At 34.0% G+C, this 23627-nt stretch overlaps 1 protein-coding gene across 2 annotated transcripts in view; it reads right to left on the reverse strand.

The window, feature by feature from the left end:
• LOC140437275 (glutaminyl-peptide cyclotransferase-like) overlaps positions 1-23627 on the reverse strand; it is a 58902-nt gene that overhangs the window by 27836 nt on the left and 7439 nt on the right. For both annotated transcript variants that reach the window (XM_072526705.1, XM_072526704.1), the window contains exon 3: positions 3403-3727. In XM_072526705.1, the coding sequence (XP_072382806.1) occupies positions 3403-3727 (325 nt within the window). The remainder of the gene's footprint in view (positions 1-3402; positions 3728-23627) is intronic.

Here is a 23627-nt window from a genome sequence, read left to right on the forward strand (position 1 = left end):
TTTCTATTTGGTTTTCTTGTAAAAATTATACATTTGTGAATATTATGGTCCGTTGATGAATGAAAATCCACACCAAACAGTGTCTTTTTCGGGATGAAGTGGACGGGCTTGGATCTCATCTGGTTTGGTATCGTCCGACAATTCTGTTTGTTGACGTACCAATTTGTATAAAAATGAGCCTGATCGCTGAAGATGATTTTTCGATAAGAATTAGGATCAGATTCCAACTACTCCAGAGTCCCTTCGCGAACGCACATCATTGTATACGGTCGTTTATCGTCAGCTTCTGGGTCAGTTGATTTTGTACGGGTAGCAACCCCAAGTCACGATCCAAAATTCGTCAAGTATGGTCTGTAAAAGGCCGAGTCCTTATGAGCGACCTGAAATCGACTGCCTCTGATTCTCCTGTACACTCTCACGGATAACGGTGATGTTTTCAGCAGGTCTTGCGTTTAATCGATCTACGGATATTGATTGATTGTTTACTGAACCAATGGTTCAAATTTATCCACCACACTACGAAGAATCTGGTTCTGATTATTTAATTCTCCTAAACATTCTCACGGATAAAGACAATCTTTTCGGCAGATCTTGCGTTTCATCGACGTACGGGTATTGCTTGATTGTTTACTGAACCACCATTGGATTCAAATTCATCCACCACACTGCGAAGAGTCCTCAATAGACAGTGCACGTCTGCTGCCCTCTCTTAATTATTTTCTACTGAATAAGTAGGCACATGATGTAATCGTCCAAAATTGCAAACGTGCGCCATCTTGTAAAATTATTTTAAATAATCGCAGATCGGCAATAAAACTATCGTCATAAGTAGAAAAACTGTGTTTTGTTGATGTTTGGTGAATTGGATATCAATAAAATTTATCAATTCCATTGATCGGTCAGTATGAAATTTTCATTATTAGAGCCTAATCGTCAAAACATATAGCCTGAAATTTCCGTTTTGAGTTTTGGTAACAAAGTATCTAAAATATTTAAAACTGCTTATTTTTGATTACAAAAGCACGTTTTTCGAAACAACACAACTTCAGCTACAAATTCCACCTAATACCCTCTTCGTGGAAGCATTTCCTGTGACTTGCGATCGTTTGTGATGTGAACGTTTAAATTCAGCGTTTTTGGGCATATTTCAAATGCCTCATATTTGTTGTCAAAACTTAAAATCGATGCAAATGGACAGCAACGAAAATTTCATAGCGACCGGTCAATGGAAGTGACAAATTTTATTGATTTCATGAGAATCGTAAAAAATGGCAAAAATTGCGCAACGTTTATTTATTTAACAGACATAGAAATTGACTTCATTTGCTGCAAAACACAAAAAATGTATAAGCTGCACTTTTCACCTTTAAAAGGCATTTTGATCTTTGTCGATAGGGCACTCTGATCAAAAGATATCGAATTTTTAGTTAAGACAAATTTTATTTAAAATTGATTTCGCGCGCATACCTGACATTGAAAATCACCGGTCGCTTCAAGTGTTGTTTCTAAGAGAACGGTTCATTCTACAGAAAAGCAGCTAATGAACATTTTTGTTCAAAATTATCTCAGCTACATTTTTTATTTAAAACATTTTTTTCTATGGCGTACAGATTCTTGGTAAATCGATTTTTCCGTTTCCCCTACGAGTGTGGATTTTAGGGGGAAGCCGGAGGTTAAAATTGGTAAACTTTTTTGCATCTTGTTTGGGGTCCCAAAATTAACATTCTCAGCAAAATTCAGATTGTTCGGATGACTTTTAGAGGTCAAATCTCTGACGACTGGACTAGAATATTAGTTGATAAAACAGCCTAAATTACTCTCATTGCAGTAAAAATAACATAGCAAGCAATATGTTTCATACCGGATTTACTCAAAAAAGCAATTTTTGAATTTTGGCAGTGTTGATACCGAATTGCGATGACAAGTAATACGTCATTCGAAAGCCCGTGTGCCATTTAATACGTTTCTAGATCAATTTTGAACGCCAGCATTATAAAAAAGTAAGAATTTCGTTCTTCGGTTGAGTTTACCGAAAGTACAAGCTGATTATAGCCGCAAATGTCAAACATGGAACAACAAATTTTGGTATAGCAGTGTTGGTATGTTTTTATAATGTAGATGCTGTATACTTCAAATATAAAAAGATAAGGCTTTTGAAAAGTACATTTTGTTTATATTATGTTATGAATTCTGCAATTTTTGATTTATATAAAACAATAGTGAGTAACTATTTGTTTCTTTGGAGATTAATTGCAGTTAATTATTAGAATTTTTTTTAGCAATTACCCTTTGATAGATTAGGGGATAGATTTGGCAATCGTCTAATCAGCAGTTGCCATATGTTTGTAATTAATCTCGAAAGAGACAAATATTTACCCGTTATTACTTCATATAAATTAAACATTCCAGAATTCATAAAATAGTATAATCAAAATGAACTTTTTAAAAGCTTTATCTCTTTATATTTGAAGCATACACCATATGCATTATAAAAAACATGTCAACACTGCCAAACCGAAATATTTTTGACATTTGCGGCTATATTCAGCTTGTACTTTCGGTAAACTCAACCCTTTCTTCTTATTGTTCCGTTCTTCCCAAGCCTTTTTCTCCCTCTACTCTTCCTTGCATGATGACGCGCAGAAGAGAGTATTTATCGTTTCGAAGTATGTGGCCCAGATACGATGTTTTTCTTATTTTAATTGTGTTCAAAAGCTTTCTGCTACGTCCAATTTGTCCGTTTAGGACTTTTGCAGTCCAAGGAATTTTTAGAATACGCCTATATAACCACATTTCGAATGCTTCTAATTTTTTTACGGATTCTGCTTTCAGAATCCAAGCTTCTAGCCCATATAGCAGTTGTGACCATACATAACATTCGACGAACCTTAATCTGATAACCATACTCAATTTCTTATTTGTTAACATAGACTTATATTTTATAAATCCTGTTCGAATTATTTCAATTCTGACCTTTATCTCCTCATCTTGATCTAACTGTATGAATTACCACTAATAATTTAGTAGTCTATACATTTCCATTTAAAATAATTTTGTAATTGGCACCCATTTACATTTTGGATGTTGCGTCACCAAATATAAAAACAATGTACAGGTAGGTGTCTTAGTTTATTACTCAAGCGTTTATTAATTAAAGTAATATGGTTCAGAAAATAATTAGCTGAGTACTTTAGACGCGAACTGTATATAGCAGGCAGAAAATAGCAATAGTTATTGCAATGTATCATCGTGAAAACGACACGACGGAATAAAATTTACCACTAGTACAAAAAATGGCACAATCCCATCTATAATTAAAATTATGAATAACTGAACTGAAAAAAAAAAGGAAATGTAGCTAAAAGGATAGTTTTATAAAAAAATTTGTAAAATTATTCTTACCAATTTTCGGTTTCTCGTGATGTACTTAAAAATCTTGTAGCTTTATGACCAATCAAATCCAACAAAATCAACATATCTATCTTCTGATTTTCATTGACCTTTTCACCAGATACACCACTTGTTTCCTTTTTGTTTTGATACATTTGTGCTAAATGCCTAGCACCGTATATAGAATCTTTGGGTCCCCATTCAACGAAAGCTTCTTCTCCATCAAAGAATATAAGTTTTAAACTTAAAGAGTTTGATTGTGCTAATTTTAATTCCTTGTCCATTACTTTGATTAAATTTAACATCATAGCGCAAGGGACTGCTGAGTCGATAGCCCCTAAAACAAATTTTAACTAAAATCCCTATTAAAATTTTCAAGCAATGCTACTTAGTGAAATCACGAATATCTAAATAATTAAAAATTACGAAAATAATATATAAAAGAACCATTTAAATCCTAGTATTAAAAGAAAATAGTGGCAGACGTAAAATACAAATATTCTACAAAAATTTTTTTAACTCATTCAGGATAACATATTTTATGAAAACTATATATATATATATATATATATATATATATATATATATATATATATATATATATATATGTATATATATGTATATATATATATATATATATATATATATGTATATATATGTATATATATATGTATATATATATATATATATATATATATATATATATATATATTTAATAATTTTACAGATAAATCTGAAAAAATTCGATCATCAATGAAATAAAAAATGAATATGCTAAAAAGCCTGGAACACCGCACTGATGAATTATGTGACAATCGTTCGTAATGTGTTACTATCGCCGCAAACTTATGGTATCTTGGACTTATCACATTAATAAAATAAAACTGGAACGAATTGGAAAACAATACGAACTCTTGACGACATCAGTATAATTTAAAACAAGCAACGTACTTTGGACAGGTAAAGCGAAATGATGAATATATCTGCTACTATTAACACTGCAAGGTAAAATATAAGACCAAATTGTGCCTACAATGCCAAATATTTTTAAAATATTTAAAGAAACTGGATATACACGTGGAATAGATTCTCTTCGGAAAGTAGTTAAATCAATGAGTTGGAGAAAAACAAAAAAAAAACCGAAAACTTTAAATGGGAAAACATGATATTCATTTAAGAGTGTCTTCTTTACATTAAATCAAAACGTACAGAAATGAAAAAAAACCGATGGTATATATGAATGAAACTTATATCCATGGTAATCGCACTGTGGATTATCAAAAGTTGCAATAAAAGGACACAGTGAATAGTTGTTCAGGCATGATAAACTTAATTTTAGTCCAACAGATTATCATAATGAGATAAAATTATAAAAAATCGTTGATAGAGAAATTAATTTCTGACGTCGCTCCGAAATCTGTGCTAATAATTGACAATATAATGTTCAAAGAGAGTGGGAAAAGTTGATTTTGCATAAAAACACTTTTCTATATGTGAACACGAAAAAAATAACTCTTTCTCGACCTGTTATTGATGTTTTTATTGTGTATTGTCCCTGTGGATTGTCATATTTTGAGAGTTTGTTTGTTTTTAAAAAATACCAAAAAACTTGAGTGTACATGCACTTACATTAATAATATAAAACCGGTACATTCCCTCTCTATAGTTTTCCTTAATTTCCTCTCTCCTTATATCTGTGCTCAGTAATTTGGTTAATCCAAGAGCACCACCCAAGCAAAATCAAGTTAATAGAGTGTCACTTTAAAACTCTTGCCTTGTACCGTTATACAGGGTGGTCCTTAAGTAATTATACAAAAAGAAACAGTAGATTTTACACTTTAAAATTTTAGGATTTAAGCCAAATTGCTTTAATAAAATGTTGATATTAAGAAAGATACAGGGTGTTAAAGTGCAAAATTAAAATTTTATTTTTCGCTATAACTTTCATGTTTGTAAATATTTTTGCATAAAAATTTACAACTGGGTACTTTTAAATATAAGAAATTATAATTTGATGCACGCTTTAATGTAACTGATAGAGGGCGCCACTTATGCCACATATGAGGTATAAATTTGCACTTAACTTTTTTGCTCTTTAAGTTACCTGTATTTGGGATAAAAAATATTAAAGATACATTATTTTAACAAAAAAAGGTATACTTGTTAATAACTTCAAAACTCAACAGTTTTCGAGATAATCGCATTTAAAAAATCAGCTGCATAATTCTGATCTAAGGCAATTACTCCAGGCAACGAAGAAAAAATAGACAAAAACATTAATACTTCTGAATTTTGGTATAAAATACCTTTAACTAAAGTTAATAGTTAACAAAATATTAAATAAAATAAATATATCAGCAGGATAATTAATAATAGGATTTGACAAAATAACAGAATAATAGGATTTTACATCAAACATTTTACGTTTTATGTTAAATTAAAGTCATAATCAAAACATTTTGTTTACAAACCAAATTAAAATATAGTTAAACTACATAACATAACTTTTTTTTAAAGTTAGTGTTTGATATGTCCACCATTTTCTTTAATTCATTTGTCAATATATTCCATAAAAGATCGTCTCATATTAAATAGCATCATTGGTTCTAAAGAAACTGCTGCAGTATTTATTTCTTCCCATAGTTGGTTGCGAATGTTTATGGGATTCTTATAGACACGTTGTTTTAATGCGCCCCATACACCAAAATCAAGCGGAATAAATTCGGGGTTACGTGGTGGCTATAATGTATAATGGATGAATATATTATTTTGGATACATATCCAAATCTTATGCTATATTATGGAACCACATCTTAGTTGTCGCAGAAGATGTCATTACTTATTTATATGATTACGTTACAGCTTACGAGTAACTATAATTACATCTCGAACAAATGGACTATTATGATTTACTAACGAACAATATCGGTTATTAGGACAACGATGATGTTTTTGTAAAAATGCTGAGTCTTTCAGGTTATATTTGTAGCAAAAGTATTATGAAACAGGACACATATGTGTTATTAAATACCTGTGCTCTAGTTTCTATTTGTCTTAATAAAAATGGGTAAATAATTTACGTAATGAACAGTAAGTATTGTTTCGGATTTTTTTATGAATTAAATAATTATGTCAATATTTCACCACATTGCCAAGGAATATGACTACCACGACCAATCCAACGTTCAGAAAAGTTGTATTTAAGTATGTTCTAACTATCTTCTCTCTAGAATGTGGTGGTGTACAATCTTGCATAAACCACATATTTTGGGTTTTTAGCATTTTACAATAGAGAAAAAGTAATACAACGCCATTCTTCTTCTTGCAGTACCGTCTCCTATCGGAGGTTGGCTACCATCACAGCAATCTTCACTTTGTTGGCTGCAGCTCTGAACAACTGTATTGAACTGCACCCATACCACTCCCTTAAATTTCGCAACCAGGAAATCCTCCTACGTCCCACATTTCTCTTTCCCGAGATTTTTCATTGGATTATGAGTCTTAGCAGAGAGTACTTTTCTCCTCTCATTATGTGGCCCAGATATTCCAGTTTTTTCGTTTGTATGGTTTTTATGAAATTTATGCCACACATGTGGCATATGTGGCGCCCTCTATTAGTTACATTAAAGTAAGTATAAAATTATAATTTATCCTACTCAAAAGCATTCAACTGTAAATTTTTGTCCATAAATATTTACAAATGTAAAAGTTAAATCGAAAAATAAAATTTTAAATTTCCACTTTAACACCCTGTATATTTCTTAATATCAATATTTTATTACAGCAAGTTGGCTTAAATCGTAATATTTTAAAGTGTAGAATCTACGGTTTCTGTTTGTACAATTACTTAAGGACTACCCTGTATAAATATGTTTGTAATACACTATAATTATTTACTATAATTAGTTACACTAACTCAATCGATGAAAACCAATTATCTGCGGGGACATTTCGATTAGTTTTGAACAATGGACGTCGTAAAACAGATTGAGTTGGCTTCGAAAGTTTTTTTTTATCTTGTGATAGTTCACGCCCATCACAGTCCTTCCCATAATATATATATATATATATATATATATATATATATATATATATATATATATATATATATATATATACCTATTATACAAATACCCGTTCCTGGCATCTGTGAGACACATCAGTTTGCGACCATATTTGTCGGGTTTGTTCAGCATGAACATATTAAATGTACATCTGCTCCGAAAACTAATTAGCATCTTATCGACACATACAGCCTGGCCAAATGAATATACGTTTTGACAATTTATTACAAACTTGTTAAATATTTCTGATATTGGAGCAGTTGAACCAGCTTGTTGACGCTGTTTTCGGTCATTGGGATTATCAAAACGAAGACATGCTAACAGGACCGCAAACCGATCTTTACTCATGACACATCAAAAAATGTCTCTTCCGGTACCGTCCGCAGCAAAAATGGTGCGAATACACTCATGATTTGAGTTGAAAATGGCAGTATAAATTAGCATATCCAAAAATGCTTTCATTTCTCTCAAATCCGTGTCGCGAATTTCACATCAGTTTTTTTTGTATTTTTCCCGATAACTACAGATTTTAGCGTTGATCCAGTGAATAATAATTCTTTAGACCAGTAAGTTGTATAACTATATTATGTTTCAAAGTTCTCTCTCGTGTAGGTACAACTTCTTGTGCCGCCCATTTAAAACATTTTTTGCCGAAAATATTACCTCGATTAGATGAGTCATCTTCCTAAATAATTTCATCTCATACATCCCATACTGGATTAATAAACATGGTGACAATACCGTATGTATGGTGACCAAAGGATCCGGCTTCGGACGGGATCCAATATTTCTAGAAGAACCAGAAGGGAAATGACCTGTACAAAAAATTATGTACGATAATGTAGGCTAGCTTGGAACTGGGGTATATACCAAACGCATCTTAATACATAATAATCGTGGCTTTATAACCAAACCTGGTATAACCGGACAGGAAAAAGTTCCTGAAGCCGATAAATCTGATTCGTTACTGAAGACTCTTGGTAACTTGGCTCGATAGGCATATTGGGGATGAAGTATTGGTTGAAACTGCGATACATCATGGACAGTATGCGTATCGAGCAGAAGTCTCTACAAAAACGGCACTGCACCATCTCGTACAGAAGGAGAGTAGTCTCTGGAAAACCAATAGGTGATGTTAAGTGAATTTCTCTATATAGAGAAAGATTTATCTATATAGAGAAAGCATTCAACATCATCAGGACGATTTGTCTAAAAAGGATAGGCAAAATAAGCTGCAGATGGATAGATTATATGCGGATACAGTGTCAGTTCATGTAGCCTAAGGCTATCCACATTGGGGCGTTTTATATGCTCTCTTGTTGAATCTGGTCATGGATGGTCTGATAGCTAGACTAAGTAACGACAGGCAACATATCCTGGGCTATGCGGATGAGATGGTCATCTTAGTCCACAGCAAATTTAATGGCACGGTCAGAGGTAGAATGTAGGCTCTGAGTGTAGTTCAGTGGCGCACCCAGGGGGGTTTTGGGACCAATGCACTATTTTTCGACGATATTACTCACAAATTTTAATGACTCAAAATGGAGGTAGCATAAAAAAAATTCGGTGTCCAACCAAACCCCCGTCCCCCACAGGAAAATTCTAGGTGCGCCACTGGTGTTGTCACTGGTGTTGGACTTAAAATGTAGGGCTTAACAATAAGCACCCAGAAGTCCAAAATCATGAAATTTACGAGGAGAAATTTAAAGGGATTGTGTTCGGTAAGCCTAAATGGGATATATCTAAATCTGGTGAGTGAAGTAAAGTAACTTTGGATAATATTAGACTCAAGGTTTACTTGGACTCAGCAGCCAGAACGAATAACGAAGCGAGCGGTGACTACGTTAATGATAGTCAGATGCACTCATGGAAAAATGTGGAGTTTAAAACCAGAAATATTATATTGGATTTATAACGTGGTCTTAAAACCAACAAATAAGTACATATGCATTAGTGATTCCAGATCAACAAAATTTTGATGCATGGGTGCAGGTTATCAAACAGGCCATTCTGCCAATAGAGCAATTGTCCGAGGAGGCCGCTGAAGCACCTAAGGAGCATTGTTGTAAATATCGGGTGGAATTTGCACGAAAATTTTCGAGAAATGAGTGTAAGACATTTTAAATAGACTACTTTTGACATTCGATCCTTTTATCAGCTGTAGTCTACCAAAGAATAACAGGAAAATCTTGCCATTTTCCAACGAAGCAAAGGCAATTTTAATTGCAGCAACACCCAACCTAAACAGTTTATACGGCAATACTGTCGAAAATGATGATGATGATGATGATGATGATGATGATGATGAAGAGGATTCTGATGTTATCACCGAATCAGATTGCACTGATCCCGTTTAAAAATGTATTTGTTTGAATATCTTCATTTTTTTTCAACTTTTCAAACAAAAATTGCACTTTTATGTTATTTTTTATGTATTTTTAATAATAAATCCAAAATATTGATTAAATATTGTTTTTTATTATATTTCGAGATAATATACACCTCTAAATAATTATGACCAGTTTTTTGCTTCAAATACCCCTTAGTGGGACGGAGAAAACAAGAAGAAGGTTAATATCAGCGAAGAGCTGTTAGTTCGGATTCAACAAACCCCTCAAATACAGAAAACCAAAAACTAAACGAACATTTTTTTTGTATTTTAGCCCCGGTTTAGAACATTTAGTCACGTAAATCTTAACGAATATATAAAACAATCATCCTACTAGAGCAAGAAATGTAGCAGGAATGGATTATCAATATCATTCATAAAAATATAGAGGTTACGATAAACAGGATATCTGGCAAGAGCGAATGAAAACTATCCTCCCACGAATCATATTACCGATGACTGCGAGAAATAGGAAAAGTGGCACGCCAAGATTAAGGTAGAAGGATGATGTAGATAGAGACGCAGGGAATCGACAAAAACGACATGCCAAACAGACTAGATAAGATTGAATTTTAAATAAGTAACGCAGTAGTCAGTGGCGGATCCAAGGGGGGGGTCACGGGGGTCATGACCACCCCCAAAACAAAATTAAATATCAATCAAATAATCATAAAAAAAATAATTTAAAACCCATCAACCCTATAAGCAAGAAGTCAAGAGTTGAAATGATTCAAACTCATTTATTCTACGGGTAGGTGTAGAATTATACGGAAGCCTTTTTAAATTGCTCTTTAAAAAAATCAACAATTCTAAACACAGTAATACCTCGACTAAGACTTCCACGAATTCAGAGTTACGCGATTTTCAAATTTTGTCAATTCGTCATTTGAGTGCCAGAGGCTCGTATAGTTTCTCGTCAAACCTGTCGTCAAAACCAATCTGCTAACTCTTGCGAAGAATATTTCCGAAGATCCATTTATTTACCCCTTTTAGACAATATCTTAACTGATTTAGAAAAATGACTTTCACCTAAAGTTATGAATCTATTTAATCTTCAAGTCGTTTTACCTAAAACTGATAACACACCAGAAGATAAAGTTGCATTAAAAAAATTGTTGACACCAGAATATTATTGAACCAACTACTTACTGCATATTCCACAGTAGAACAAGAGTTTTCACTGTGGATGCAAAAGTGGAAAAGAGTCGTGCAAAATAATGGAAAACTTCCAGATTGTTTTTAGAATATTGTTTTGTTATATGTATCAAAATATATAAATATTTCTGCAAATATTAATTAGACTGCCAGTCAGTGCAGTAACAACAGAGCGTTCTACGCTTAAGCGTCTAAAGACTTGGCTTAGAAATAGAAAGATTAACTGGTTTAGCACTCATCAATGTGCATCCTGAAATTTCTCTAGATGTTGATGCAATCATAGAGCGATTTGCTAAATCGGATAGGCGAAAAGAATACATTTTTATAAAATTATATAATATTTACTTATCTTATTCTTTTAGTATTTTTAATCACTGAACTTTTATTTACCACTCGTTGTCGGCTGTTGCTGTTCGTGAGAAAAATTTCAAATACAGATTAAAAAAATATTTTACTCACTTATAGCCTAATATGCCTAATTATAGAAATAACTATTCCTTAATTATATTATGTTTTTTGTTGAATACTACTACTACTTGTCGGTTTATAACGTTCTCCGCCGTTTTCCGACTTCCAATCGACACTTAGTCCGGTTGTTCCATAGGTCTTCTTCTATGGACCTCTCTCTCAGTTCTTTATTGATTGTCTACATTGCCAACTTTTTCTCGGTCTACCTCGTTTTCTCTTTCCTTCTGGTTACCATTTTAATATTTCCTTTGGTATTCGTTGTTCACCCATTCTTTGTATGTGTCCGAACCAGATAAGTTGTTTTGTTGTTAGGTCATCTGTGATTGTTCGTTTGATTCCCATTATTTCTCTAATGCGTACTAGACCGGTCACTAACGTATAAATTCCACTGTCAGAACACAAGACAAAAGGTTTCTACGAGAAACAACCTTCTCCGGAAACTTGTAGGGAGCAAGTGGGGTGCAAACCCCCAGGTCTTGAAGACAACAGCTGAGGCCTTATGTTTCTCAACAGGGGAATATGCTTGTCCCGTCTGGGGTAGATCTAGACACGCCCAACAAGTCACCACGGCGTTAAATGAAACATGCAGAATAATTACCGGTTGTATGAAGCCTACCCCCCTACCCCTACTGTACCGGGTAGCTGGATTCTCATCACCAGATGACCGTAGATGCGCCTCACAATATGTGGAGAAGTTCAGGCAAACTTTCGATGAAAGGCACCAATTATACGGGTTTGACGAACCACCAGGAATCAGCCGACTTAAATCAAGGAAAAGGTTTATGAGAAATGTCAGCGTCGAACCACCCGAACTGTTCCCCCTACATCCAGAACGACCTAATGGAATGAACCTGGACTGGAGAACCTGGCGGACACTGAATCGCATACGCACAGGTGTTGCCCCTGTAAAACAGAACCTGATTAAATGGGGCATCAAGACAGACAGCGACGCACTTTGTGAATGTGGGGAAATACAGAACATGGAGCACCTGAGAGTATGCAGACTTTGCCCATCACAGTGCACCCTCGATGATTTATGGCTCGCAAATACAAAGGGTGTAGACGTAGCCCGATATTGGGCAGAAAAACTGTAGTCGGATCCAGACACGAAAAAGTAAAAAGTAAGTCTCTAATGCGTTCGTTGGTAATCCTTTCTCTTCTAGATCTTCCTGCAGCTCTTCTCCAAAAATCCTTTTCCGTCGCTTTCAGTTGAATTTTATTTTTTGTTGAATAAATTAATTTAAATAAAATGCTGTTTACACTTATTTTTAAGGTTTCTTCATCATTGCGGAAGGGTGGCTGTAACTACAGCAAATTGCTCTCTATCTTGAGCTGTTCTTAGTGTCGAATGTGTGTCAATACCTGTCCAGTCTCTTACATTCTTCGGCCAGGAGCATTTTTTTCTTCTTGGCCTCTTTCTTCTACTTTCCCTTCCATTATGAGTCGTAGAGAGTTATATTTTTCTTCTCTGTAAATATGTCCTAGATAACTCGTTTTTCTGTTGTTTACAATATTTATGAGTTCTTTCAGTCCTCATTCTTCTCAGCACCTCGTTATTGGTCACGTGCTCTGTCCACGAAATCTTCAGCATTCTTCGAAAAACACACATTTCAAAGGCTTCTATACGCCTCATACTTGTAATTCCGAGAGTCCATGTTTCCACTTCGTATAGCAATAAGGAATAAATGAATGTTTTTACAAATTGATATCGGATATCCAACGATAAGATAGAGTTTATTAGGAATGTTAAATACATTAATTAATGTTTACACTTACATTGAGTTATTGCATTTAAATTACTTAACTTGGTTTATACTTATTTATCCTTGGTTTGTTCTTGATTTTGTAGCTATAGGATAGGTGGGTTTAAATTAATTGTCTTTAAAATACCTAGTTTAAATTGACAGTCCTTGATTTTTCAGTATTTATATTTTAATAACTTTCCTTTGGTTTAATAGTCTTGTACACTTGATTTTACTGTCATAGAGTATGTGGGTTTAAATTATTATTTTTTGTTTAAGTTTAAGACCCCTTAATGTCGTACCCTTCTTTGCACCCGTAAGGCATTTGTATTTAAATAACTTCTCATTGGTTTAATATATCGCCTAAAATAATTATTGACATGACCCCCCCTGACAAAAATTTCTGGATCCGCCACTGGCAGTAGTAATAAGTTAGTAAATGGTAAATATAAAGTAAATAAGTAAATAATAAATAAAGTAAATAAGTTAGCAGTAATGATTTAAAATAGATCGCATGCTATGATTTTTCTGACGGGTCTTCTCAAGATATTAAGTTGACGTTGATTTCATGTAATCGACGCACCTCAAAAATATTGACAATATCATTTTAAAGTCATCTACTTTAGAATGTCTGAATTGTCAATAAGAAGGAGGCAGATAAAGTTAATTTATTAGACCAATTTTTTGTATTACTAAGTAACAAAACAAAATAATTTGTTTTAAAAAGGAAAAAGACAGTTAACATTTGATTTTACGTATAGTGCGTCTGTATATCCGCTTATACGTATTCGAAAATTAGTTTACGGATTAATTTGTTTTAATTTATATTTTGTGAACAATTTGCGAAGTGGAAATCGAAACGTCAAAATAAACGTATTTTAAACGGAAATTGCGGTTAACTTTCAATAAAAATAGTAGATGGAATATTTCATAAAATGTAACTTATTGTAAAATGCGACAAAAGTGTATTTAATTTTAATATAAAAATTGTTGTTTCACTTAATGTAGGTTGAATAAAAATAAATTCGCCCTTTTCCCCAATTATAATTTACTTTTGTTCTCTTTTTACGAACCATAACTTTTAGACATCTACAACATGCATTGTTCAACACAATACGACGTTTTTATTATTACAGGGATAGTTAATACTTTTAATGCCTGCTATTTTTAACACCTACCTTGCGATAAACTACACAAAATTTGCCAATAGGTACTAATAACAATCATGCAGATAACCAAACATACGAAATCCAAAGACGAATTACTTGGGCAGCGTTACTAGCGTGGGCAGCCGTTGGAAAATTGTGAGACACACTTAGGGCCAACATACCAATTAACCTCAAAAGAAAAGTATTTGACCAATGCGTATTACCGGTCATGACGTATGGGGCGAAAACTATGACTCTAACCAAGACTACGGCTTCGAAATTGAGAGTGGCACAGAGACGAATGGAAATGGAACGGTCTATGCTGGGAGTGACGTTGCGGGACCGAATAAGAAACGAAGATTTGCGAAGAAGGACGAGTATTGCTTTTGTTGTGGAACACATAGCAGAACTAAAATGGAACTGGACAGGCCATGTAGCGAGACTGCATGACTCACGATGGACGAGCAAAACTACAAATTGGAGGCCAAAATTACAATTGGCAACAAAGAGCACAAAATCGCAAAGAATGGAGGAGTTTAAGGGAGGCCTATGTCCAGCAGTGGACGTGATATATGAAGGCTGGATGATGATGATAATGATTACTAGTCATAAAACTAATATTTTTTGCCACGGTGAAACTAATATAGCGTTTTCAAAATTGTGTAATCATAAATACCTGACTGTTGACTACTGATAATTTTTATCACTCTGGTGTGTTCCCTATTCTCTCATTGGGTATTGGTACAATGGAAAATATTATCCAACTTGTATCTTTTAGCTAATTCTTATCTCTAATAAGTCTTTTTTCCCTATTTCTAAAAATTGTTGCTCTTCGCACTTTGTGTTGTTTGCTCGTTGTCCTTTGTTTTGCTTTTCCAGTATACCAAAGCTTACCTATTTCTAACCTAGCCTAGATTTCTCCTAGGAGAAAGTTAGGATTATTATTAGACTTACTACTGTATATTTGTTGACGATGAAGACGTTTCTATTTCTCTTTGCTGCTCACTAAATCATTGGAACTGCTATTCAGTCGTACATTCTAAATTTATTTTCCATATTATTTTTTTCAAATACCGTATATACCGTATTTCTCAATATATAGAAGGTTGAAAGGTATAGGAGCATTTCATTTCAATTGTACCTACAAATATAGTGAGTTTTGCGCCACAGAATTTTTGTAGCACTCATGTTTTATCTGCTGATGCAGACCGTCACCATTTCTTACAGACTTGTAAAAGATATAATTCAAATTTAGATCTGTCACTGTTTATTCATTCATCTGCATTATATGTTGCTTTTTTATTTGTTTTCCAGACCCTTGAAATTAAAAAAAAATAATTGGTAATGTTTCTATTACGAGTTTCATATCAGAAACATTACCCTTCTTTAACCGATTCCCCTTTTTCTTTTTGTAAAATAACATCTGACACAATGGCTCATATTATAACTGAACATTCTGCTGAGGATATATTTTCGGGGTACAGATTTCATAAGAAAAAGAAATTGTTCATAACCAATTATCATCAAATAATAACGGCATCCCAATGTTATAGCTTTATAGTAATCGTGTGTTTTGACATTTATTGAGGTCGTAGAAAATCATCTAAGGATCTGTACCTGAATTTTAATATCCAACAACTTTATATAAAACTTAAAGAGTGTTTGGCATCAAGATTTTAAAAATGTTTTACGAGTACAAACTGGCATTAATACACTACATATTGAAAAATATGTTATAACCCTTTAAAAAACAATATATTTTTTAAAAAAGTATTCGCCGCTTGGGAGACAAAATTCACGTTACGTAAACGTCAATATCAAAAAGATACCCCTGACATACCAATTCATTTTTATAAATGTAGAGATGAGGTATAGGTATAATTTATTAAAGATATTTGAGTACCCCGTTTAAAAATAAATTTATTAATATATTATTATTATCGATTTATACAACTCAATACACAATTAATATAATAGGAAAAATCATCTACTCTCCATTCTTGTACCAAAGTGATCAGAATTAATAATGTTTTTTGCGTGATTAAATAATCAATTTAAATAAACAAATATTTATTGTCCGTACGTATTCACATTGATAGAAATATCGATAACCTTGTAGTTACCTGGATTACAAAATGTATATTATACACTTGAACTCAATATCTGAATTCTAATTTAAAATACATATAAAGTGTTAACTGAATAACGGTCTTACAAGTACACTGTGTCTGTGTCAGTTGCATATCTAAGAACTGATACAAAATGAGGCTGTAAGATATTTATGTACATTATATATATATATATATATATATATATATATATATATATATATATATATATATATATATATATATATATATAATGTAAAAAGTGTAAAGCTAGTTCGCGTCCGTAGTAGAATACTACACGTGCACCCTGGGTAATGCTAAATGAACTAGCACTATAGGCAGCCAGATAATCTAGACTCTCTAGATCTCCTGGCAAGAACACATCACGATAAGATAATAGATATGCCTACAACTAACAATTTAAATGGACCTTCTCAGGACCAAGCGACAAAAGAACTCGGACCAAGCGTTCGAATCTGCCATTTAAATACAGAAGGTATTAGTAGAAGTAAGTGTGAGTACCTTCAAAAGGTTCTCATTGAAAATAATATCGACGTGGTCGCAATTCAGGAAACACATGTAGAAAACGAAGAACAAATTCTCGCTAGAGGAAGAATTCATGGCTATGATTTATTGGGTGCAACTTACCATCCAGCTTATGGAGTAGCAACCTATGTTCGAAACAAAATAGAAAATGCACACGTATGTTCTACATCAGACATAAATAACATTCATACGGTTACCATACAAATTGGCGAAATTACTATCAGCAATATTTATAAACCCCCGGCAGTCCTGTGGCCTCCTCATGTTATTCACGCCCACCCACACCCCTCAGTTTATGTGGGAGATTTCAACAGTCACCATGAACTCTGGAAGTACAGACAAAGTGATCAAAACGGCGAGGCTTTGCTAAACTGGAGCGAAGAGGTTGACACTTATTTAGTCTTTGACGCTAAAGATCAGGGAACTTTTCGATCTGCAGCCTGGAAACGAGAATACAACCTAGACCTATGCTTTGTCTCCACAAATGAAAACAATCAACCCCTGGCAACTTCACGTACAGTACTCCCAGATTTTCCACATAGCCAACATAGACCAGTTGTAATAGAAGTTGGCATCAAAATACCAATAATAACATCTTTCCTTCGACCTAGGTGGAACTTTAAAAAAGCAGACTGGGCAACTTTTACTGAGAGATTGGACAAATGTTTGGGATGGATAACCCCAACACGTGAAAACTACATGAGATTTGTTGGCGCGGTTATCTCTACAGCGAAGAAAACTATACCCAGGGGATATCGTAAACAGTATGTCCCAGGATGGGATGAAAAATGTGAGAAATTATATTAAGAATACAACGAAAGCCAAGATTGAGAAATTGCGGACGAACTACTGCACAGTTTGGATGCAGCCAGACGACAAAAATAGATGAAAACTGTGGAAAAACTAGACTTTAGTAAATCAAGCAGAAAAGCATGGTCCTTACTTTGAAAACTTGGTAGTAGCAGACACACAACTAGAGATAAAGTACCAATAGTTCCCAACAGAGTGGCCTCCCACATTGTAGCTACCTCAAGAGCACCTAGAGATTGTGACCACACCACCAAAGTAAAGCAAGAACTAAAAATACTGAAGTCTGAATGCCCGCTTACATCTCAATACTCTGAAGCGTTTACTCTAGAAGAAATTAACTCAGCAATATCAGAAGTTAAGTCTGGAAAGGCACCCGGCTCCGATAAAATTCATCCAGAATTTTTACTCCACTGTGGCAAATATGCTAGGAAATGGCTGGTTGATTTCTATACAGATATGATAAAATCAGGGGAAATCCCCCATTCACTAAAAAGGGCCTCCATTATAGCCATATTAAAACCGGGAAAGGCAAATGATCAGCCTCAAAACTACCGACCGATTGCACTGCTGAGCTGTGTCTATAAACTGTTGGAACGATTAATCTACAACAGAATTAGTAAAAACATATTTGAATTGATACCTATTGAGCAAGCAGGGTTCAGACCTAACCGCAGCTGCACAGATCAGATCCTATCCCTAACAACACATATTGAAGCAGGTTTTCAAAGAAAGCAAAAAACATCCGTTGCTTTCATTGACCTATCAGCTGCATACGATACCGTCTGGAGACAAGGACTAATCTGCAAACTAATCCGTGTCATCCCGTGTCAAAAGATAACTAGACTCATTGATAGCATGCTCACCGACAGACCTTTCCAAGTCACAATGGGCAACTCTAAAAGTGTCCAAATGAAGCTCAGCAATGGACTGCCACAGGGATCTGTTTTGGCACCCTTACTGTTTAATTTATACATCGCGGACCTACCTAGGACAAATTCGCAGAAATTTGGCTACGCTGACGACTGGGCCATTGCAGCAAGACATAATAACATGGCAGTTACAGAAACAATACTAACGGATGACCTTGCCATTATGGGAGAATACTTTCGCAAATGGAGGCTACGGCCTAATGCGACGAAAACCGAAGTGTGCTGTTTCCACCTAAATAATGCGCAAGCCAACAAAAAACTGTCCGTTCACTTTGAAGACAGACTACTAACTCATAACTCAACACCAAAATATCTTGGAGTGACTCTTGACAGAACTTTAAGTTTTAAAGAACACCTACAAAGAACGGCAGCAAAACTGAAAACGGGAAATAATATAATCCAAAAGCTATGTGGTACCACATGGTGGTCCTCAGCCTCCGTACTCAGATCATCTGCTATCGGACTTGTATACTCGACAGCTGAATATGCTTCCCCAGTAAGGCTCAATAGCAAACACACGAAGATTATTGACACCCAATTAAACCAGACAATGCGAATGATGTCAGGTACAATTAGACCAACACCCAACTATTCCCTACTCTCCCTTCTCAGAGAATATCGAAAAATCCAGTCTAACCATCAACTACCCATCCACCATGATAAGCTTGATATCGAAATGAACAGACTACGCTCCAGATATCCTGTCATGTTAAGGGCCACCTCCTTACATCAGGAATATTTCGACCTCACCAACGCTTGGAGAAGACAATGGGAGCGCGACTCACCACAGGAAGCACAGCAAATGGCCTGTATCGATCAGAAACCGTCAGGCTTTGAACTGACCCGGAGTACATGGACAACGCTAAACAGAATAAGAACAAGAAGCGGTAGATGTGCTGACAGCTTACATAAATGGGGAAAAGCCCTTACTCCGGAGTGTGACTGTGGTGCGCAACGACAGACCGTCCGTCACATTGTTAAAGAATGCCCCCGAAGTCGGTTCCCTGGAGTTTTTGACGAGTTCCTGAATGCGACCGAAAATGTTTTAGACTATATTAATGCATTAGATGTTCGTTTGTAATACTCCATGTAATGTTTTATATTGCTTTTTAAATATGTGTTCTTATTGTATGCCATACGATAAATAAATAAATATATATATATATATATATATATATATATATATATATATATATATATATATATATATTTAATATTTATGGTTAAGCCAAAAGTAGAAATTAGATCACGGAAATTGTTTAGTTTATTAAAAGCTTTTTTATGTTGAAATCTCCAATTATTATTATTTCTAAAAAATTAGAAGAGTAAAACACCAAAAACTTGTTAAATAGGTCTAGAAAACTTTAAAATTCGCATTTCCGGTTCTATACACCGTGACTAAAATAGCTTAAAAATATTTTTTGAGTTATTCATCAATAATTTGACAACAGGCTTTTGTTACCTTTTTGTTAAAACAACCAACATGTGTTAAATTTTTAGGTAATCTCTTCACAGTGTTACGGGTAGTTTGTGGTGGATCTGGATATATTTTAGCAAATAAAGCACATGATCTAGTAATAATTCTTGTCACGTTCTCTAAGTATTAAAATAAATTTACGCATTCTTTATTGTTTAATTCTTAATGAGCCATTTTTATCTCTTTCCAAAAGTGCCAATAACCACAAATATCTTTAACATTAAACCACAATTATCTCCAAAAGTGTTAACTTTAGGTATGGGAAGCCTAATACCATTTGAAACCATATGGAATGGCTATTAACGTTGAAAAGTTTGTCTCCGTCAAATTTTTTGAAAAAAGATGAATAACTTATAAGATATAAAGTTTTAATCTATGGTAACTTTTATTATAAACTGACAATTTTACAAATTCTAAATTTGTAAAATTAAACTACAAATTAAACTACAAATTTTATCTATAATCTTATGCAGAATCTAACAATGCAATAATATACATGGTATAATAATATACAAAAATATACTACCAAAATATTTTCTGTAAGTTCGTCATATTTTGTTATCTCTTATAAACCAATTTTGATAAATACCGTGTAAGTAGTTTCCAATATATAGATAGTTTAACTCGTCGTGACACCCTGTATACATATTCTATCTATCTATCTATCTATCTATCTATCTATACAATCAGACACGTGTTTGACGTACTGTTTATTGGTAAACGTAAAACAAAAAAGCGGGAAGGTTAAATTGTTGATTACATCCGCACTATCTCTTTCCTTATTTGACTAAACTATACAGTATTTTGCTTCATATGAAAATTTCATATGTAAAATGACCTTTTTGTAAAAGTCATGATACATATTTTATTTAACAGATAATAAATGCATTTTGAAGTAAATAATATTAAAGTTATCACGTTCGAGTCAAAAATATATTAAAGGAAGTTTACGATTTTAATCTTATCTGTGATTTTAGTAATATCATGTTTTACGAAAAACAATACTTCTTGTTGCATATCATGCTCCTATTTATTCTATCCTCCCTGCTCTCTTGTGGAGTTTAGCTGTCCACATTTTCGGGGGTCTTTCTAGTGGTCTGTTTGTATTGGGTTTATGTGGTTTTACGTATTTCGCGATTCTTCCTGGGTTCATTCTGTCAACAGGATCTCTCCATTTGCGGCGTCGCGTGCTCGTGTAAACCTAACCACATCCTGGACTCTAAAGTCCATTTCCATCATATTGATAGCACATTATGTATCATCATCATCATCATCATTTAACCCGGATCTATCCACTGCTGGATATAGGTCTCCCTCGGTTTTTTCCATGTATTTCTGCTTTGTGCTGTTTGCATCCAATTTTTGTCGATCCGTTTTATGTCATCAGACCATCTTGTTGGTGGATGACCTCTACTTCGATGTGCTTCTTGTCTCGGTCTCCACTGTATTATTCGCTGTGTCCATCTGTTATCCGACATTCTATCAATGCGCCCCGCCCAGTTCCACTTAAGGGTCATAATTCTTTCTATGGCATCTGTCACTCCTGTTCTCCGTCTTATTTCCTTGTTCGTGATCCGATCCCTACGAGAAATGCCTAACATCGATCGTTCCATGGCTCTTTGGGTAACACAAATTTTATTTCTTACTTTCTTGGTTAGTGTTAATGTCTCTGCACCATATGTAAGTACTGGCAACACGCACTGATTAAAGACTTTTCTTTTAAGACACATAGGCAGTTCTGATTTCAGAACATTATGTATGCAAATCCCTAAACTGTTGATAAGGGTGACTCAATTAAAAATAGATATTTGTCAACAAGTTTACAGAAGTATATAGGAAAACAATTTTAAATTGAGTGAGTGGTAAATGACCACCAGGTATAAAGGTTGAAGCAGAATATAATACAATAGTTTTGAGGGTTACTAATCCCTAAATAAAGTTGCCAGTGTCGGAGTGATAGAGATTAACAGGTACTAATGAATTTGCAAGAAATGTAAGATGTTTATTTTATTGGTTATATATAAAATAATTTGTGGCCGTAACAATGGCCGATTTGTAAAAAAATGAATATTATTTTAATCAAATTCCATTTCAGATTCACTGCTTTCTTCAGAATCTAAGAAATCTTCAACTCCAATGTTAATTATTACCGGTTCCAACATTGCATCAGTCATATTATCCAAATTCCACATTTTATTTTCTTCCTTGTGAGCATGACTAACAGCATTTACCAATTTTCTGGAGTTACTTTTGATAAGGAATGTTCTAATAATTTTTGTAAGTCTTCTAATTTAAAAGTTTTGTTGTTGCGTCCAACTTCACCCTTTACTTGAGTCCATATATTTTCTATCGGATTCAGATCACAGTGGTATGGGGGTAAACGTAAAATAATTACATCACGGTTTAATGCCATTTCATCAATTATATATTTTTTATAAGCTGCTTTATGTTGCCTTACAATAGGTAATAATTCCTTTTTTGTCGAATTCTCCTTGTACTCAATTGGGTGTTTATCCAACCATTCGATTATCTCTCCTTTTTTCCATGCCGTTGTTGACAATTTTTCTGCTAGTCTTGAATGGTAACTAACATTATCCATGACTATGACAGAATTTTTTGGAATTAAATCCAACATTTACTCAAAACATTCTTCAAAAACGTCAGGACTCATTTCCTCGTGGTAATCTTTGGTTGATTTTGAGGCAAAACTTAATAATCCACCATTGACAAAACCGTATTCGTTTCCAATATGGGTTATTATGAGTCTGCGTCCTTTTCCAACGGGAATATTGTTTATTCCAGTAGATACACCTTCGATGAATGCCTGACGGGAACTTTTCACATTTGTATCAACCCATAGATATGGTACAGTATGACCTTCATTTAGCCAAGTCTCGTCCAAATAAAAAATTGTTTCCCTTCTTCTCGGTACTTTTTAATAGTTCTTAGATAATCTCGTCTCCAACATACAATGTAATCTTTTTCAATTAAAACGGATTTTCTTCTATTCTTTTGCCAACGAAATCCCATCTCTCTTAATAGTCCCCATAATTTCTTGTTGCTTATGATTGGTAACTCTTCGTTTTCTCTAATTAATGTTTGGATTTTGTCCAATGTTGGAAATTCTTTGTTAAAAAAAAAATGAGTGGACGCTGCGTCTTATCATGTTTTTATGTATTTCTTCAATTTCCAAGGGTTTACTCCCTCCACTCTTCTTGGGAGATGAAACAGTTCCTCCTTTTCTTTCTTTTAGGAATCTATAAATTGTTGCTTCTCTAACCCCTGTCATATTTGAACACATGTTAACGATTTCACGAACATTACTTAAAGGGCGTTGATGTGCATCGTGTACATTTAATATTATATTTTTCTCTCTTAGACTGAAGGCACCTTTAAAACTA

The sequence above is a fragment of the Diabrotica undecimpunctata genome, chromosome 3, assembly GCF_040954645.1.
Source record: "Diabrotica undecimpunctata isolate CICGRU chromosome 3, icDiaUnde3, whole genome shotgun sequence".
Classification (NCBI taxonomy): Eukaryota; Metazoa; Arthropoda; class Insecta; order Coleoptera; family Chrysomelidae; genus Diabrotica; species Diabrotica undecimpunctata.